Source organism: Podarcis raffonei, chromosome 8, assembly GCF_027172205.1.
Source record: "Podarcis raffonei isolate rPodRaf1 chromosome 8, rPodRaf1.pri, whole genome shotgun sequence".
Taxonomy (NCBI): Eukaryota; Metazoa; Chordata; class Lepidosauria; order Squamata; family Lacertidae; genus Podarcis; species Podarcis raffonei.
The window spans coordinates 64,178,830-64,197,204 of record NC_070609.1 but is presented as its reverse complement, the minus strand read 5'-3'; the positions used below and the strand labels follow the sequence as shown (position 1 = coordinate 64,197,204).

General features: G+C 48.5%; 1 protein-coding gene across 10 annotated transcripts in view; it reads right to left on the bottom strand.

The window, feature by feature from the left end:
• Positions 1-928: 928 nt before the first annotated feature.
• The window catches only part of KCNAB2 (potassium voltage-gated channel subfamily A regulatory beta subunit 2), a 105,852-nt gene continuing 88,405 nt past the window's right edge, over positions 929-18,375 (bottom strand). For 4 of the 10 annotated variants that reach the window (XM_053400423.1, XM_053400426.1, XM_053400425.1 and 1 more), the window contains 8 exons: positions 18,253-18,339; positions 11,988-12,032; positions 8,318-8,403; positions 7,180-7,300; positions 4,897-4,991; positions 3,966-4,086; positions 3,002-3,090; positions 930-1,792 (listed from right to left, as the gene is read on the bottom strand). In XM_053400423.1, coding sequence (XP_053256398.1) covers positions 1,703-1,792; positions 3,002-3,090; positions 3,966-4,086; positions 4,897-4,991; positions 7,180-7,300; positions 8,318-8,403; positions 11,988-12,032; positions 18,253-18,339 — 734 coding nt within the window. In that variant the 3' untranslated portion in view covers positions 930-1,702. Of the gene's footprint in view, positions 1,793-3,001; positions 3,091-3,965; positions 4,087-4,896; positions 4,992-7,179; positions 7,301-8,317; positions 8,404-11,987; positions 12,033-18,252; positions 18,340-18,375 lie in introns of all 10 variants that reach the window. The other 6 variants (XM_053400419.1, XM_053400421.1, XM_053400420.1 and 3 more) reach the window with 4 other exon arrangements.

The window sequence follows — 18,375 nt, the reverse complement described above, 5'->3', positions numbered from 1 at the left end:
TTCACAACTTCTAACAGCTGTCTGGGCAGGGGCTGTTGAGAATCGGAGTCCAAAAAGACCTGGAAGGCATTGGCTCTGCTCCATTTGCTGCCCTGTTACACCTGCTGTAGGGCTGCAGTATCAATTGATAAACAAGTAAAGGTAAAGGTACCCCTGTAGCCTTCAACTTATTACATTTGGGGTTGGTACAAAGGGGGAAGGTAGATAGAGAAACTGAACATACAGCATCAGATGCAACACTTTGGAATTCAGGAGCTGATTTTGTGTGCGGCCATCCCAGAAGGCAAGCTCATCTCATAGCCAACTAAGCCACAATCTTTGCACTGGCCGCAACGGGACAAGAAACACTCTCCTCTAAGAGGGGCTTTGGGCTCTTTCGGATGGCATGGCCACAGAGATGGCGGGGTCAGGGGCGTGGTGGCCCCTTTTTGGGGGACCCTCACGCTGTCACATCTGCCCACCTGGCTCCCCACTTGAAAGGGACTATTCTGCTGTGGGAATCGATGGATGGGAGCCTAAGCTTATCCTACAATGTGGGCGGGAAGGACAAGTGCATATCAACCTGGAGGGGGGGGGGAGAAGTGCAGGTTCTCGATTCCTCTGGGAACCTCTCTCTGCCTGCCCAGAGCAACAAGGCTGTGAAAGACATCAAGGCAGCACCTCAAGCTGTAGAAAGTGAGGGACATTTTTTTGTGAGGGTGGGGAGTATCTGAGGGAGGACATGGGAGGTTGAGCAGGTACTAAGCGGACCTACCGGGGTCAGAAGAGGGCCTGAGTGAGATACAGGACATCTTTCCAACCAGGAGGTGCTGGGTTTCTAGTCTAGGCCTTCCATTTCTCCATGGCCGAGCCATGACCCCACCTGGGGAAGAGATGGGTCAGTTTCAGCCTGTGAACGTCCCATCCCCCTGATCTCTCCTCTCTGCCCCGCTGCCTGCCCCCCCCCCCAGGTCTGAGGCCAATTGATAGAAAGAATGAACCACTTTTTGCAAAACGTGGCCTGTGGGACGTTGCAGAACTGGGCACTTTCTGCTCAGCCAATTCGCTCTGAATCCGTCACATTCCCCCAAAAGTCAAAACAGGGAAAGAGGGAATGGTTGGCAGCGGGGAGGGTGCCTGTAGTGGCTCCCAAAAAGCAGCTTCTGACACTTCCAGGAGGCTGGCCAAGGCACATTCCTCAAAGCTCCTCTCGTTGGGCTTACAGAGAGTTGGGATGGTGGATTGAAGGATGACCTTAACTCTGCCCATTTAAAAGAAGAAGAAGAAGGTCCCAGCTCAAACCAAGATGAGCTGAGTGCTGTGATATTCTCTCTGTGCGTAGATATGGTGGTTGGGAGAAAGAGAGAGAGAAAAAACGACTGCAAGGTAGAGAGAGAGGAGGAGGAAGAGAAGAAAACTCTAAAGTTGTTTTCTCCTTCAAAAAAGGAAGCATGGACGTGAAACCAACCTCACTCGCCCCTTTCCCAAACCTGCAGCATTTTCTTGCATTCGAAATGAAAATTAAAGTTTAAGAAGCCTATGCAGTCTGGCGACGTTTGAATACGGTTTTCTCTAGGACGCCTTCGGTTCAGACGCTGCGCTGTTGTCTTGGGTTGCAAACCGTTATTTCTTGACTTGGCTTCGATATAGCTTTAAGCAAGCGAACGGGAGAGGCAGAGGAATTCAAGGAGTAGAAAGTCCCAGGCGGGAACAGGATTCCCGATTAGGACCGGTAGTCCTTTTTGCTGTAGGGTTTATTGCCCAAGATGCTGTCGATCTCATGGATAAGAGAAGAGGAGAGTTTTGGAAGAACCTGCCGGGTGGAAACGACAAGTAAGAGGGAGAGGTCATAAGTTAGATTTTGGTTATGGAGCTATCAAGCCTGTGCTTATTTTCTTTCTTTCTTTGGAGCATTTGTACCCAGCTCTTCAGCCAAAAAGGCTCCTGGGGCCACTTACATACAATCAAAATGAGGCAGTCCTTACCTGCAGGCTTACAATAAATAATAACGACAATAACAATAACAATACACAACACACAAGGGAAACGGGACTGGGAGGGAAGAGGAAAAAGCAAAACTCAGGAACCAATTTCTTAACAGTTCCTAAAATGACCAGCTGGCACAGTTAAGGAGCAGGAGCTGCCTGATGGAGCTGGCATACCTCACACCTGAGTCGATGGAGTGATCTGTGTTGCCTCCAGAGAACTCGTGGTGCTACGTGCCGATCATCCCACACCCATATTGTATCATCACAACAACGCTGAGAAGTAGGTTTGGCTAAGAAGACAAATGCATGATCTGACATACTGAATGGCGCAATACCCTAAAGCAGCGGTTCTCAACCTGTGGGTCCCCAGATGTTGTTGGACTACAACTCCCATCATCCCTGAGCTCTGGCCTTGCTAGCTAGGGGTGATGGGAGTTGTAGTTCAACATCATCTGGGGACCCGCAGGTTGAGAACCACTGCAAAGCAAGGGTTGCGTTCCCTTTGGTGGGTGAACCTCTAGGTGTTGCATGTCAGGGTTAAGAAGCACCCCTAAAAAAAAAACAATCTTTTGCTACAGTAGCCTCCCCCTGAGGGTATTAGAGTGATTCTGTCCTTGAGGGGTCTCAAGAGAGACCCCATTCAAGGCAGCCAGTCTGGCATGGTCTAAGAAAGCTGAGCTGCAGAAGCATCTGCTCAATTCACTGTCTCCTTTCAATGTAAATATCATTTTTTGCAAAATTAAAAGCAGAGAGTGTGAAGCCAAGATATGAACCCCCAAATATTGTCCCTTCCTTCTCAATCCCTTCTCTCCCATGCCAACAATCAGTAATCAAATAGTTTTCAATAGCCTAAGGCTGGATGGTCATCTGCCAGGGATCCCTCAGGTGCAATTCCAGTATTGCAGTGGCATAAACTAGAGGCCCCTTCCAGCCCTGCGGTTCTATGGTTCTATGTCCAGAGCATTCCATGCAAGAAAAAAACCCAAAGATCAGTTTGCCAGGGCCTGAAGGTGGGTGATGGGTGGGGTGCTCACCTGTATTGCTCCAATATTCTCCATTAACTGGTCTGCATTGGAAGCCCCCAGCAAGACGGAGCTGACCCCTTCGTTCCGCAAACACCATGCTGGAGGTGGGGGAGAAGAAGAGCATTAGGGGAATGTAATGGAGACACTGCCAAGGCCACCTGGGGGATTGTGTGGGGCCAGAGTCTCTTTGGGGGAGAGTCAAGTGCTTAGTTCAAGAAACTCTGAACAGTGTCAAACAGTGTCACTTTTGATCTCAAGTTCTGGACAGATGAGGGCACATATATTTCTTCACAAGATGCATCTACCATGTGAAATTTGCTGCCTACAGTTAAGGTGAAGGCTACTAGCTTAAGAAATCTTTGGAAAGAAGAATTATATAAATCTGCAGAAGCTGTGAAAGCTAAACGGAGATTCTGAGTACCAGTTTCTCTCTGTCTCTGTGTAGAGAAAACAATGGAGGGGACTCATTGCCCTCATGCCTTGCATGTGAGTTTCTGTCTGTCCCCTGTTGGAAACAGAAGGCTGGGTCTAGATCAGGGGTCCCCAACCTGCGGCCCATGGGCCGGAACCGGCCCACAGAGGCCATTTAACTGGCCCATGAGCCGCCTCCGAACCAAGCCACCCACTGCACGAGTCCCCATGTGTTTTGCTAAACCGGCGCAGCACAGCGCGGGGACTCTCTTCCACGGTTCCAGAAATCACTTCTGCGCATGCCCAGACGCCGAAAATTGCTTCTGTGCAGGCGTGATTTCCAGTGTCTGGGCATGCGCAGAAGCGATTTCTGGAGCCGCGGACATGTGCAGATGTGATTTCTGGAGGATTTCTGTGGGTGTGATCCAGCCCATGCCCGGTAAGCCTTGCTGACCCCTGGTCTATATGGATCCGCTACCCAGCCAGGCTGCTCTCCCATTCTTCAGAGGCAGCCACTGCCTCCAGGAAAGGGTCGGGATGGAGGCAAGCGTTTCCCACTTACCAATGGCAAGTTGGGGCAGAGTGCAGCCCAGCCGCTCAGCGATGGCCTGCAGTTCCTTCAGCTTGGCTTGCTGCCGCCTCCCTTCCTCACTCAAGATCTTGTCTTTCAGCCACTGGTAGCCCTGCAGTTGGGGAGAGGAAAGAGACCAGTGGCAGGCGGAAGCAAAGAGAAACAAAGGTATGTGAGGTATAGAATCTAGTGGGACTAAGCTGCTAAACCAGCCAGATCAGTTCATTTGTTAAGGCAATAGCTTCGGCCAGCCAGTTATGAACTGCCATTTAAGAACACAAGTAGAGCCTGCTGGATCAGGCCAATGGCCCACCTAGTCCACTATCCTGTTCCCACAGTGGCCAACCAGATGCCTGTGGGAAGCCTGTAAGAAGGATTCAAGCACAACTGCCCTCCTTCCTCCTGTGGCTTCCAGCAACTGGGGTTCAGAAGTTATGGAGGCAGAGCATAGCCATCGTGGCTAGTAGCCATTTGTATTAGAAGGAGGTTGCCCTGTTGCCACTGAGGCAAATCGGGGTACCCTCCCTCACCTAGCTGGAAAAGACACCACCTTGCAAAGCGGAAGAACAATGACCAAAGTTCTGCCTGTGAGTTTTAGCTGATGCTGGAAGCTGGAGACATAGAGGCATGCCTCACTCTGTGCTGGGCTCAAGAGCTGTGGTTCGGGGAAGGCGGATCTGTTGGGTTATTGATACTCCGAGCCCCTCCATCCTCTCCTCAGGACATTTCAATGTATTTATTATATCTGCCGATAAAACCATATATCCTAGAGACACCCCAGGCCCCATTGACCTTCATTCCAAGGGAATGGAACCCCTGGTAAGTCCTGGGCCTCCCCTGAATCTCCTGTCACTCAGAGACAGGGGCACGTGTGACAGCATTTCCCTTCTGCCGGTCCCAGCCATCAAATGTCACCACTCACTTTTAGCGATGCTCGTGAGTAGGGAGGGATCCCCCCGTCGTATTTCCCCGAAACGATTCCACATGCTAAAGGGGACCACGTCATGGCGCCCACACCTAAGGGGAGAAAGAGGAAAAGGCAAGTTGGGGGGTGGAGAGCAAATGCTTAACAGCAATGTTTAGCCTGGAGAAGGGAAGACGGAGAGGTGATGTTATTGTTATTCACAGAATTCATTAGTCCCAGGGCAACCCAAAGAGACTTATAACCAACCAGACAGACAACCGCACTCCCCAGTTACACTGAAACCAAGTGGTAAAAGAAGGTATGTATGTATGTATGTATGTATGTATGTATGTATGTATGTATTTATACGTAAATACATACATACATTACATGTATACATACATGTATAAATGTATACATACATACATACATACATACATACATACATTATAAATTATAAGTTGTGTGTCCTTGTTTCTCCTTTTACGTGGTTGTGGTAACCACAACCTTTTACTCCTTTTGTGGTATTTTATGCATTGTGACTTGCCGTAAACTTTTATTGATTATAGTTTTTAGCAATTATTGTAATTGGTAATTATTATTAGTAATTGTGATTGGTAATTATTATTTGCTGATATTTAGCTTTACTGCTTACTATTATAGTCTAATGGATTGTTGAATATTGCTTTATTTGATATAAGTTGTTTATTTTAACATTATCGTGGTTGCTTTGTATTGGATGAGATGGTTATTATGTGTGTGACCTTTGCTGTCTATTTTGTTTCTTCAGCTTGTAATCCACCTTGAGTATAATAATATAGAAAGGCATTATAAAAATTAAAAGTGAAATAAAATGGGGAAAAAAATCTATTAAAAACACTCCATTTGCTTCTGAAAGGCCACAGATAATTAAAGGCCAAAGGCTGGCTATAGAGAAAAGATTTTGTCTGGTGCCTCTTTATGCATAATGAGGGTGCCAGACAAACCTCCCTGGGGAAAACAGTCCACAAACGGGGAGCCACTGCAGAAAAGGCCTGTTACTGTGCTGCCACCCTTTGGACCTCATGCAGTGGCAGCACACGAACAGGAGCCTCAGAGGATGATCTCAGGGTCTGGGTTGGTTCATATGGGGAGAGGTCAGCCCTTGAAGTATTGCAGTCCTGAACCATTTAAGGAGGTAGAACGTAAGCTCCCTTTAATAGCCAAGACAACCCAGTCAGATGGGTGGCATAATCATCACCATCATCATTATCATCATCATTGAATCTGACTAATCCGCTAGGACCAGTGGTGTGCGTGTGTGCGTGACTGTGTGACTTAATCCCATCTTTCCCCCCTTTGTGTGTTTCTTTAAAACACATTTTATTTTATTACATTCCTATCTCGCCTTTCTCCCATTGATGGGAATACAAGGGGGTCTGTACAGCCAGGCACTGATCAGGCCTTTTTTACCATCAGTAAAAGGGCAGCCCAGGGACCTCCAGCCCCTGCAGAGCCAGTTCAGAGAGGCTAGGATGGCGAGGTCAAAGCTGGCTCATTGGGACAGGATTAAACATTCAGAGGAAAGGCCGCTGCTCCTGACCCCTCTCTGACATTTTTATTAATGATAATTAATATGCTGAAAGCCTCTTAATCCCAAACTGCAGCTTTGAGACAGCAGGGCAAAAAAGGTTAAGCAAAACAGTTTCCCCAAATAACTGCTTTTTGGGGCCCTTTGGGAAGAAGATCACGGGGGAGGCGCCAGGATGCTGGGATTTCCATCCTGTTGCTTCCCTGAGCCATCGGCAGGGTGGGATTTAAGGACCAAACCCGATGGGAGATGTGCAGGAGATCTCCAGTCAAATGGCCTGGATGTTTTGGATAAACTTTAAAGCCCCCGTGGAGTGTGTGCTGAATCAGGCCCTGGGCTACGGGTACTGGGGCGGGGAAGAATGCTAAACTGTTCCACCCTGACCCCTTGCTCAAGTTCTGTTATTTATCGATTGCGTCCCAAACTTTGTCCTCCATGGAGCTCAAGGTGGTTTGCGTGGTTTCCCTCCTTGTCCTCAATTAATCCCACAACAACAACCCTGCGAGGTAGGTTAGGCTGAGAGACAGTCACTCTGAGCCCCCATTCTGGACCGCTGGTCCCTGGGAATCTGTACTTGCTGCCCCCTTCTGCCTCTTGTCAGCTGTACTAAAGCAAACAGCCTCACCCAAGCTAAGAGCATGGCACCCCTTTCTCTCAGCAGGGCAGCATCACCTCTGCCGCCTTTATTCAGCCTTGCTGGCATCCCAGAGGCAGCTTCCGCACAAACTTACCGATCTTGTGGAATAGCTCTGGAAGCTGCACTTCCACTTTCTCTCTCTGGAACATGTGGTACTCTGCTTGCTCACAGATGGGCGGGATGAGGTTGAACTGGCGAGCCACTGAATACGCTTCCTATAGAGGGGAGGGGGAAGAAACAACACCCCAAAGCAGTCAGGAAGGGGGCGAGGTGGAAGAAGAGAAGAAGAGTTTGCATTTGATATCCTGCTTTATCACTACCCTAAGGAGTCTCAAAGCGGCTAACATTCTCCTTTCCCTTCCTCCCCTACAACAAGCACTCTGTGAGGTGAGTGGGGCTGAGAGACTTCAGAGAAGTGTGACTGGCCCAAGGTCACCCAGCAGCTGCATGTGGAGGAGTGGAGACGCAAACCCGGTTCCCCAGATTACGAGTATACTGCTCTTAACCACTACACCACACTGGCTCTGCCTGCTCCTTTGCGCCATGGTGTGTAGCATACTGGACACCTGGACCTCCTCCCCAGGTCCACGGCTTGGCAGGGAAATCAAAGAATGCCACTCCAGAGATTGAGGAAAGCTAGGGTTCAGGTCCCAGTGCATGCGAAAGAAAAAGGCCAGAGGACCCTGAGGATGCACAGAGCGCTTTCCCCCTCACCACTGAGTAAGTACAAAGAGCTTCTACCCATCTTGGCCCCTAGCCCTTTTTGGGTGTTTGACCCCCTCCCCCCATCAGAATAGGGCCTCTCCCCTGTTGCAATCCCAGTGCCCAGTCATGCCACCCTACATACTTTTGAGGTGAAGGTCTTAGCTGCACCTCCACTCCTGTTTCTCTCTCCCCCCCACATCAAAGCTCCAGTATTTGGCAGCTCTGTTCCTTCCAGCCTTTGAACACCCATTGGGCAACTCAGCCATTCCTTTCTGCTTCTCAGACTGTGTCTCTGGTTCAAGAAATTTCCCTTCCGCCTTGTTTCCCCAGAGTTGAGCCTGTTGCTTTTTTCTCCATTCCTGGCAATTCATCCATCTATCCTCCTTGGGACGGAAGAGAGTGGGTCCCAGTTTTACATATCTGCCTGGCATCTTTTCTATCAGCCGCCCACTCTTCCTCTCAGCTTTCCCTTCTCTCTCTCTCTTTCTGCCACCCCTTTTAACCCCCCCTTTCTTCATCCACAATACCATAATCTCCATGGAACTCCACCGTGACGTCCCCCAGTACATGGCCATCCCTTGGTTGATGACGTGGGTCATGGCTCGCACCGTCTCTGGAAAAACGAGAAAGGAAGAAAGAGAGAAGGAACGAGAGAGGCGTTAAACCCAAGGCGATGAGCCGGCCTGCCCGGTCGAATTAAGGCCACGACACCAAAAAAAAAGGAGAAAAGAAAAGGAAGGACCAGGGTGGGGAGGCTTTGACTACTCAGACATCTTGCAAGCAGCGTAAATTATTGGCCTCAAAAATGGGGAGGATGGGAGGATGGGGAGAGGGAGGGAGCAGCTGAGAACAGCAACTCCCTATGGAAAACCAGACCGTATCTCAGGGAAATGTCTCACACTGATGGTATGCCGGGAGATCCCATCCAAAAACCGGTGGAAAGGCAACAAGTTCGCGAAACGAAATGGAAACAGACAAAAGGATGAAGCCATCGGTGACCAGATGGGTGGGGTGGGGTATGAAGGGACAGCACAGAAGGGCAGCTTATGGAAAAGAGCCTTCCAGAGCAGGCATCAAAGGGTCAACCCAAAGGGCTGTTCCAAAGGACCCACTGTGGCCTAGAGAAGTCGCTAAGCACAGGGTGATCAGCGGGGACATTTCTGACCATCCTCCCCAACCAGGACCAGGTCCTCCTGACTCTCAGAAGCCACCCAAGCCATTTTGCTGACTGAGGCGAAGGTCAAGATGGTGCGCTCCCCATTCTAGGTGCAAAACCTGACTAGACTGGTAGCTGGAATTTACTTCAGAACTGGTGGTGGGACAGAGTCCTCCTCCACAGCCTAGGGCAGCAGGCTAGTTTAGGAGCTGTAGGGCCCTAGTCACTTTCTGTCTCTCAGAATTTGCCGCCTGAGGCAGCTGCCTCATTCTGCCTTGTGAAAGGGCTGGGACTGCTGACTCTGAACAGGGAGGCTCCTGCCTTTGAGATCTGGTGTCATGAGATTTGTCCATGTAGTCCAGCACTGTGTTGCTAAGAACAGCCAGGAACAAGGAAGGTGACACCTTTTGGAGGCTTCTGGCTGGTGTGTGCGTTAGATGGGGACAACGATTTCATCCAGCAGGGCTCTGGTTAAGGACGCGGGGAGAAGTTCAATCCAGTTCACTCTTACTGGAACAATATGTGAACCAAAAGACAGACAAGTTTCCTGAAGCACCATTGGAAGGTTTGCCTTTTGCTTACTTGAATAGGAACCTCCCAGGCTGTGCATCAAGGTGGCCTCTAAGATTATTGTTTTATGTGATCAGGATTTTATAAGCCAATGGGGAGCACCCACACTTCTCTCTATGCCCCCAAGCTAACTGCCCCACCCCTCTCCCTTCACGACAAAGACAAATCCATTCCCTTAGATCTTCTCTCTTCCTTTGAATATTTCCACAAGGCCTGTCCACTCGTCTGGCAAAAAAGCATTGCTTCTTCTGAATGCCTAGGTACCGAAGAGGTCATTCATAAAACTAGGAGCTGGTTCATTCATAAAACTAGGAGCTATTGTGGGACAGAGAAGAAGGCAGCTTAGGACAACGGCGTTTCTATTTAAAAGCTAGGCTGAAGGAAGGGTTGCCCTCCTCGAATACAGAAGCTGGGACTGGACATAGAATTTAGCATCCTTAATTAAACAACAACACCAACAGGTCAAGTTTCCAGCCCTTCAGGTCAGAAAGATATGCTTGAAAGCGTCTGAGCAAGTAGCTGTGAAACTTCATGCTGAAATTAATTTGCCTTTGCAGAGCCATGGGGTGTTTCAGGGACCTTGGGACTTTTGGGTTTTGGACATTCTTTCAGCTGTCCCGCCGCCACGGGGGGTTCTGAAGCATGCATGGCAAGAGTCCTCAAAAATCCTTCCAGCCAAAGCAAAATAATAATAATGATAAAAAAAACCAACAGCAACCAACAACCGCAAAACAGTTGCATGCCAAAAAGCAGAGCAGGAATTTGAGAGCAAAAACGAACCAATCACATCCCATGCACCAAACTAAAAGGAGGCCCCTTTTGAGATGTCTCTAAAGCTGCTCCCAGTTCTCAGGGTCGGAAGAAAATCAAGGTTTTATCTAGTGCAGCAACCTGCTCTCGCAGTGGCCAAGGAGATGTCTATGGGATGCATGCTAGTAGGACCTTAGTACAAGAGCCCTCTCCCCTCCTTCTGTTTCCAGCAACTGGTATTCAGAAGCATCGCTGCCTCCAGTTATTGACACAGCCTTCTCCTTCAAGGTCAGCCCTACTCAGATTACAGGGTAAAGCTAACTTCAGTCTGTCAGCTTCAATGGGTCTACTCTGAGTGTAACTAAGCTGGATGCAATCCTTAGTTTTCTGCAGTGATCTGGTATCACAACCACTGTTTTACATACACAGATGTTCAAAGTAATTCCTCTGGTCTCCCAAGCTACTCTGCTGGCTATTTAGTTATTGAGATACTAGACCACCGCAGAAGACCAGTTGGTGGTCAAGATGCTTTTCGTGTACATTACGTACAAAAGACTGCATGTCCGTTCATCGAGCTTTTTGTTTTCAATACTTGTGGCCACAAAATTTGTTTTACAAAGGGCACATGTTACTTTTATCACTACCACCATCATCCTTCATTGTTTTAATCAAAATATTCATATACCATTTGTCACATCGGAGCAGTTTACAACAATTATACTTAAAATCATACAAAAACCATTATATAAAGGTTAAAATATGTTACTGAAACCTATATTCTTAATTGCCTGCATAGGCCTGATGGAACAGAAAAGTTTTCCGTAGGCACTTCTCTTCCGTAGGTTGAAAGGGAAAGTGCCTGCTAAATTTCTATTGGCACAAAGCATTCCACCAGACGGGGCGAAAGACCCTAAAGATTTGGTTTCTTGCGGTCATCAAATGAGTCTGGCCAACTCAGGGTACACTTCTTATTTTAATAGTTCCAAGTTTATCTGTTTCTTAGCTACAAACTGCTTCACAGCCAATGGGGTGACACTAAAAGAGTGTACATTCGCTGCTTGGTGTCAGTTGACGTCCCTTTGCAGTTTTTGCAAAGGGGTTCGATTTCTGCCAATCTGTTTCTTTGCCTCATGCATCCTCAGAGGCAGTGAACTTGGGGTGGGAGATTATTGTGGCAAAACAGCAGGCACATTTACCGGGGTCTTGGGATACACGGCTGCATCTCGTAGGTTTCTTTTTGAAAATGACGAGCATCTCACGAAAGGGGGTGCAGCAGGGTGCAAGGCCCACCCCACTGAGAACTTCAGGAAGAGTTGTCAAATTTCGAAGGGGTGCAGGAAAGAGCATCACAGACACAAGGCATGCATTTCAGAGACAGCAGAGGAAAACGTGGAATGGAATGAACCAGGGAGGACGGTGGGGTGGTGGGGTGGCGGAAGAGATTTTGGATTTTAAATTTTACTTGCAAGATGTTACTAAAGGGACAAAGGGTTGTTTTGTTTTTTGTTTTTGGGTGGTATTTTCCCCCCTCTTTCTTTCTTTGCTTCCGTTGGGCATTTTATGGAGAATTTTGCCATCCGAGTAATGGGAGAAATTTTGCCAATGAGAGTAAAATAGAAAAAAATGGGGAAAAAAAGCAAAACTGCATGGATTATTCCATCCCATAAAATGCCACTTGGATGCAGATAATCAAGATGAGGTGGGGGGGGGGTACCATGTACCTTCTATGATGAATGTTCGCGACTTGGAAGAGCTAAATGGGTTCCCTGGTGATAAAAGAAAGATTTAAGAGAGACCAGAGTTTACAGCTGCCGCTGGCGTATCGCAAGGCATGGTGTACAACATAAGGGGAATCTGGGCAAAGGACGAGACTCGTTGCCCCTTCCACCACCACCCTCCAAGCTCCCCTTTTCCTTTGCAAAAGTCAAGACTGCCCTTCCCACTCTCAGGACGACAGATCCTCATCCAAAGGGAACTTTAAACCAGGAGTGGTTAACCTCCAGTTTGGGGGCATCCCCTCACCCCATCCCCTGCCACCCCACTGATTTTGGCAGTGATTGCATCAATAGCTGTGATTCCTGCATCGCAAGAGGTTGGGTTCATCTTGGGTCTCCATCTATTTTTTTGGACTACAACTCCCATCATGCTTAGCTAGCAGCGATCAGGGATGATGGGGATTGTAGTCCAAAAAACCCCTTCGAACTCTACAACTCTCTGATTCTACAAAATGAAGAAAAACAAAGGCAGATGCAGTGCTGGGGTTGGGCAGAGCCCAGGAGCCTGATGAGACCACCCCCGGTCATTGGATCAATCGTTTCATGAACGGAGAGAGGGGCGACACAGTCTCCTCTTCAGCTCATCTGCATGGATCAGCTGAGGGCAGCAGCAGCTGTTGTGCCCCCTGTTTGTGTGCCTGGGCTGGGTGGGTTAGTGACACCCAGTCCTAGGCAACCCACTGCTAGCATGTAGACAATGCCCCCCCAGGAGGTGAACATGGCCATTGGGTCAAAAAAAGGTTAGCTACCCATGTTTTAAATTCTCTAACCAGGCACCAAAGTCACATTCACATCACACATGTAAAGCACTGCGGTACCACTTCAAACAGCCATGGTTTCCCCCAAAGACTCCAGGGAACTGTAGTTTGTTAAGGGTGCTGGGAGCTGTTAGGAGACCCCTAGTCCTCCCTTCCAGAACTACAATTCCCACACTTCCCTGTAAAGAGGGATTGATGTGGAACCACTCTGGGAATCGTAGCTCTGGGAGGGGAACCTGATGACTCTCTGCACCCTTAACAAACTACAGCTCCCAGGATTCTTTGGGGGAAGCTACGACTCCTTTAAATCAGCATCACAGTACTTTAAAATGCACGGGGTGAACCTGACTCAGGTGATTCAGCAACTGCTGTGGATCCCATTGTCGTGGTCAGGAAGGACTTGGGGTGACAACCATCCTTGTCTTTCGCGCCCAAGACAGGGATTTGGTGGTTACTTCCCACCAAAGGGAGCTGGTGTGGTGGTTTGTGCAGCCAGGAGTCAGGAAGCCCCTTATTTTTGCCACAGTCACTCAGGGGCATTCGGCACGCTCGCACACACACAAAACAACACACACACTTTCTTGCAGCCTCAGTCCCCACATCTGCAAAATGGGAAACCATTACACCGACTTACCTTGCGGGTTGTTGTAAGCATTAAGCGTGACAGTGAAAGCACCAATCAAACGTATTTTGTCATCCAATTCACTCCATACTGTGTGAGTCTTGTTGGAAACCAGGGACAGGGAACCTGGGCTCCCCTCCCTCCAGGCATTGTTGAATTCCTATTGGCCCCTGAAGCCAGCATGCTTAATGGTCAGGAGCTGGAGTCCAACATGCCCTTGATGGCCACAGCTTAGTTTCACTGCTGCAATAAACTACTGATGGAGCATATGGGCTGAGTTTTCATGCCATAATGTGGGAAAAGGGGGAATGAGGACAGTGACTCATGCAGAAGCACAGAGGGCAGCCCCCACTTACTCTTCCCTACTCTTGGAGCAAACCCTTTTTAGGTCGAGTGCAAGACTGATAAACCCGCACCTCCTTTTTAAGCTCGGAAAATAAAAAAACTGCCGGATGTGTCAGAGGTATGGGGGTCATCGTCCGAAGAAAGTAAGAAGAGCTTGCTAGATCAGGCCAGTGGCCTATCCAATCTAGCATCCTGCCGAATCAACCCTGGCGATCAATGGGGTGACAGATGTCGCAGCCAGATCACCCTCACATCCGGGGCTGTATTTTAGCCCCGGCCCTATTCAACTTATATATAAATGACATGGCCAAATACCTAACATCCCCGGAGTTTCATGCCCCCAAATTGGCCGAAAAATAAATTTCAGCGCTCCTCTATGCGGATGACGCGGTTCTCTTATCACGAACTAAAGTAGGCCTCAAAAGGCTACTAAGAGAATTCTCAGCCTACTGCAGGAGAGATCAACTGGTGGTTAATCACCAAAAAACCAAAGTCATGGTCTTTGCTAGGAGACACAGATATCACAGATGGGAGATGGACAATCAGCCAATAGAACAGGTCAAAATTTTCAAATACCTCAGAGTATTCCAGTCAACAGGGGCCTGGGAGGCCCATCATAAATATGCTAGGGAAAAAGCATCTCAAAGCGCCAAAATACTGTCTCGCTTTTACTTTACGAAGGGGGGCAGACATATCCCAGCAGCTCTGGAGGTCTTTCAAGCAAAACCCTTGGCGCAATTACTCTACGGGGCCCAAATCTGGACCGGAAATCATTGCCGCACACTTGAAACGGTCCAGTCTAAATTTTTAAGACAGATTCTAGCCGTTCCACCATGCGTACCAAATGCGGCCCTACGGCTGGAGACTGGCCTCCTCTCCGTCGAAACCCGGACCTGGCTAAGAACATTCAACTATTGGCTTCGCTTAAACTTAAACCCATCTAGACTACTACCTCTAGTAGCACGAGATGCTCATAGAAGTCGGTGGTCCAAAGTAGTGCATCAAAAACTACTTACATGTGGCCTCCAAGCACAGCATCTCCTGAAAATGGGTCTACCCAAGGCAAAAACCGTTATCGACCAGCGCATGAAGGATATTGAGCAACAGAATAATCTGGCCTATATTAAGAAATTTAGTGCTTGGTACGCCTATCTGCCCCCCTCCCACTTTGTTTTTCGGGCACCTTATTTGTCTACCTTAACTATTCCAAAACTTAGGCGGGCCTTTACACTGGCCAGACTAAATATGTTACCATCAGCTGTTCTTGAAGGTAGATATCAAAAAATTTCATTCGAGAACCGGCTCTGCCCCTGTGGAGCTGGTTACGTAGAGACCGTGTCACACGTTCTCTTGTCCTGCTCCCTATATAAAGATCTCAGGGACGAGACCATCACGCCGCTACTATCTGCCATCCCGGGCCGCTCTTGTGAAGCCAAACTGTTCTCACTCCTAGCCGACCAGAACAGCTCGACAACAGAGAAGGTTGCCAAATTTGTCGAGAGAGCAATGAGACTGAGAGCTGCTGTCTGAATGACATCAGTGCCGTCACCTGGATTCCTCGCCTAGGATCTTATTATTATTATCATTACCCCTGCCAAGTTTTAAGTACTGAGATTATTTTATGATAACTATTTCCGTAATGTATTTTTGTATTTGTCTGTCCTTTGATGCTATGGCCTGTTGGCTATGCAAATAAAGTCTATTCTATTCTATTCTAGCATCCTGCTCTCATAGTGGCCAATCAGATGTCCCAAGCAGGATCCAAGCACAAGAGCCCTGTCCCCTCCTGCCGTTTCCAGCAATTGGCACTCAGAAGCATTGCTGCCTCCAACTCTGGAGGCAGATCATCGCCATTGTGGCTAATAGCCACTGATAGCCTCTCCTCCATGAACTTCAATTATTTTGAAGGTGAAACTGCCCACCCCTGGAACCAACACTCTTCCACAGAAAATTAGAAGCCCTGAGGGAGAGCAAATTGTGATATTAAGTATTAGCCAGTGGTGTTTTTTTTCCTAGACAGAAAGGTGCCGGCAGTCATCAAACAAGGGAGGGCTCTTGGACCCTTCCAGAGCATTGTGCCTCCCTCCCTAAGCCAGGCAGAAGTTCCCCAGGCTTTGGGAAGGAGGTGTGAGGATCTGACAGAATCCTGCAACCCTCCTGCCTCCTTCCCAAAGCTGGGCGATACTGTGTACCGGCCCGTACTACCAAAAAAAGCAAAGCAAAGCAAAAAGCACTGAGGATCACTCTGGATTGAACAGCATAGAAAATGCCACTCAAGAGCTGTTTCAGTTTTCCTCACTGTCAATCTCTACTCCCCAAGACCTTGTTTTTATTCCACCCCTCTTGAAACTCACAACGCTTAAAACCTGAAGCTTGAATCTTGGCTCACACAGGAAGTTTCCTGGGATAGCCTGGGACCAATCAATACCTCTGAGGTTGGTCTCCCTGCCAGGGTTGTTGTATGGCTCTGTTGAATAAGTATCATATCATGGATAAATGTTTCTTTTTAAAGGGAACAGTCCCCGCTCCCCCTGGCCTGCTGTCTAGGTATGCTCCAAATTTCATCTACCAGCTGTTTGTTGGGGCATTTCCCAATGTGAAAAGGACTGTGTCAAATGCGCAATTGCAGCTCCTGCTGCGAGAAGATAAAAGAAGAGGGGGAAATCCCTTAGGGGACTTGTGTTCCTTGCAAATGCATAGTCCATGCAATTTGCAACTGCATGCATTTTTGGGGGGGACGCAATGGCATTTTGAGGCTTTAAGCAGCCATAGGGCATGGCTTGCTGTTCAGTGGTGTGCGATTTACTTGCCGCTGATTCAACAAGAAACAGCTTTGTGTATGTGGAATTCTCTCTCTCTCTCTCTCTCTCTCTCTGTGTGTGTGTGTGTGTGAGAGAGAGAGAGAGAGAGAGAGAGAGAAGCAGGTAATTTTATGCAGGGCCAGAACCACATACTATTGGAATGTGGCCCCTGGCAGCTCTTAGCTGAGCTAATGTGGCACTTGGCTCAAGAAAGGTTTCCCCGCTTCTCTACGATGCACTGTATTGTTATGGAAATAGAAGACAGTATCTCACATGAAAACATGGAAATGCACGAGTTCAAAATCAAATATGTGTGTTCGTGCGCACGCACGCACACACACACAAACACATACACACACACACAGAAGGCAGAAAACGGGTAACATTCAGAGTTGAGATCCTTAACAAGGCAACCAGATTGGCAAGGAACTGAGGCTTTCCATGGCAGGGTGGGAAATTCGCTGGGGTTTACGAGTGCATTTACAAGTTGGGTATGTTTCGCCTGGAGAAGGGGAGACCGAGAGGTGATGTGATATCCACCTTCAAGTATCTGAAGGGCTGTCACATGGAAGATGGAGCAAACTTGTTGCCTGCTACTCCAGAGGGTGGGACCTAAGCCAATTCATTCAAATGTCAACATTACAGCAAAACATTAGGAAGAAATTTCTGACGGTTAAGAGCTGTTTGGCAGTGGAAGGGGCTACCTTGGGAAGCGTTGGGCTCCCCTTCGTTGGTGGTTTTTCAGCAGAGGTTGGATGGCCACCTGTCAGGGATTCTTTTGCTGTGGTTCCTGCATTGGAAGGGGTGGACCTAGATGACCCCTGGGATTCCTTTAAACTCTGCAATTCCATGATGGTGTGTAAATGCACAGGAGCCCTTGTCACAGATAACTAAGCAGAAACCAAGGTAATGGGGTATTTTTTCAGGGTCTCCTGTATGAGTGAAATCTGTGGTTCTTTGGGGTGGGTGGGAATCCTTCCAAATCTGCAGAGGTGTTACAGCTCATTTTAAAAACCTTCAGTAATTTTATCTTGCCAGGAATAAATTAACTGACGTTTCTGTGAGCCTAGTGTCCTCGCCCGCTGACAGAGGAGGCAGCCTGCTGCATCTCTGCATGATTTTTGGTTCTGGCCTTGCTGCCTTTCAGTCTCTTCTGGAGGCAGGTAATCCCCCCTCATCCTTGAATTGGGTGTGACTGCATCAATTTCTCCTTAGGTAAGATGCAGCTGATTTACCTGCACTCAGGGGAGGCTGCCTGATGTGCCCCTGAAGGATTCATTGCTCTGGCTTTGTACTGTTTCAACTATTCTCTGCTTGGGGCAGCCTCCTCTCTCCATCAGCTGCAACTGGATCATCCAATCACTCTCAAGTCAGAGATGCAGCAGGACTTACCTGCCCTCAGAGGAAGCTGCCTGTTGCATCTCTGCATCAGTCATTGCTCTGGCCATGTCTCCTTCCAATCTGAGGGAAGAGGGACTCCTGTAGGCACATGGGGATGGACCTGTAGATCCTTTCAGGTACGAGAAATCAATGTGTGGAAGGGGAAAGAGGGAGGAGAGTGCCTCTTCTAGCTGACGTTTGGCAAACATGGATCTCTTCCCCTGCTGTGGTCAAGGACTGCAGGGTTCCACCTTGAAGAGACAGGTGCTCTGAGAGAGAAAGCAAAACGCGGCAGCCACACCTACCTTCCATGGGCGTATTGGGGTCTGGCCGATTGGCAAACACCACGTCCACGTATTCCAGCTGCAGCCGTTCTAGCGAAGCCTTCAGGCCTGCAGGGGGAGGCAGAAAACAAACGCGTCAGAGAG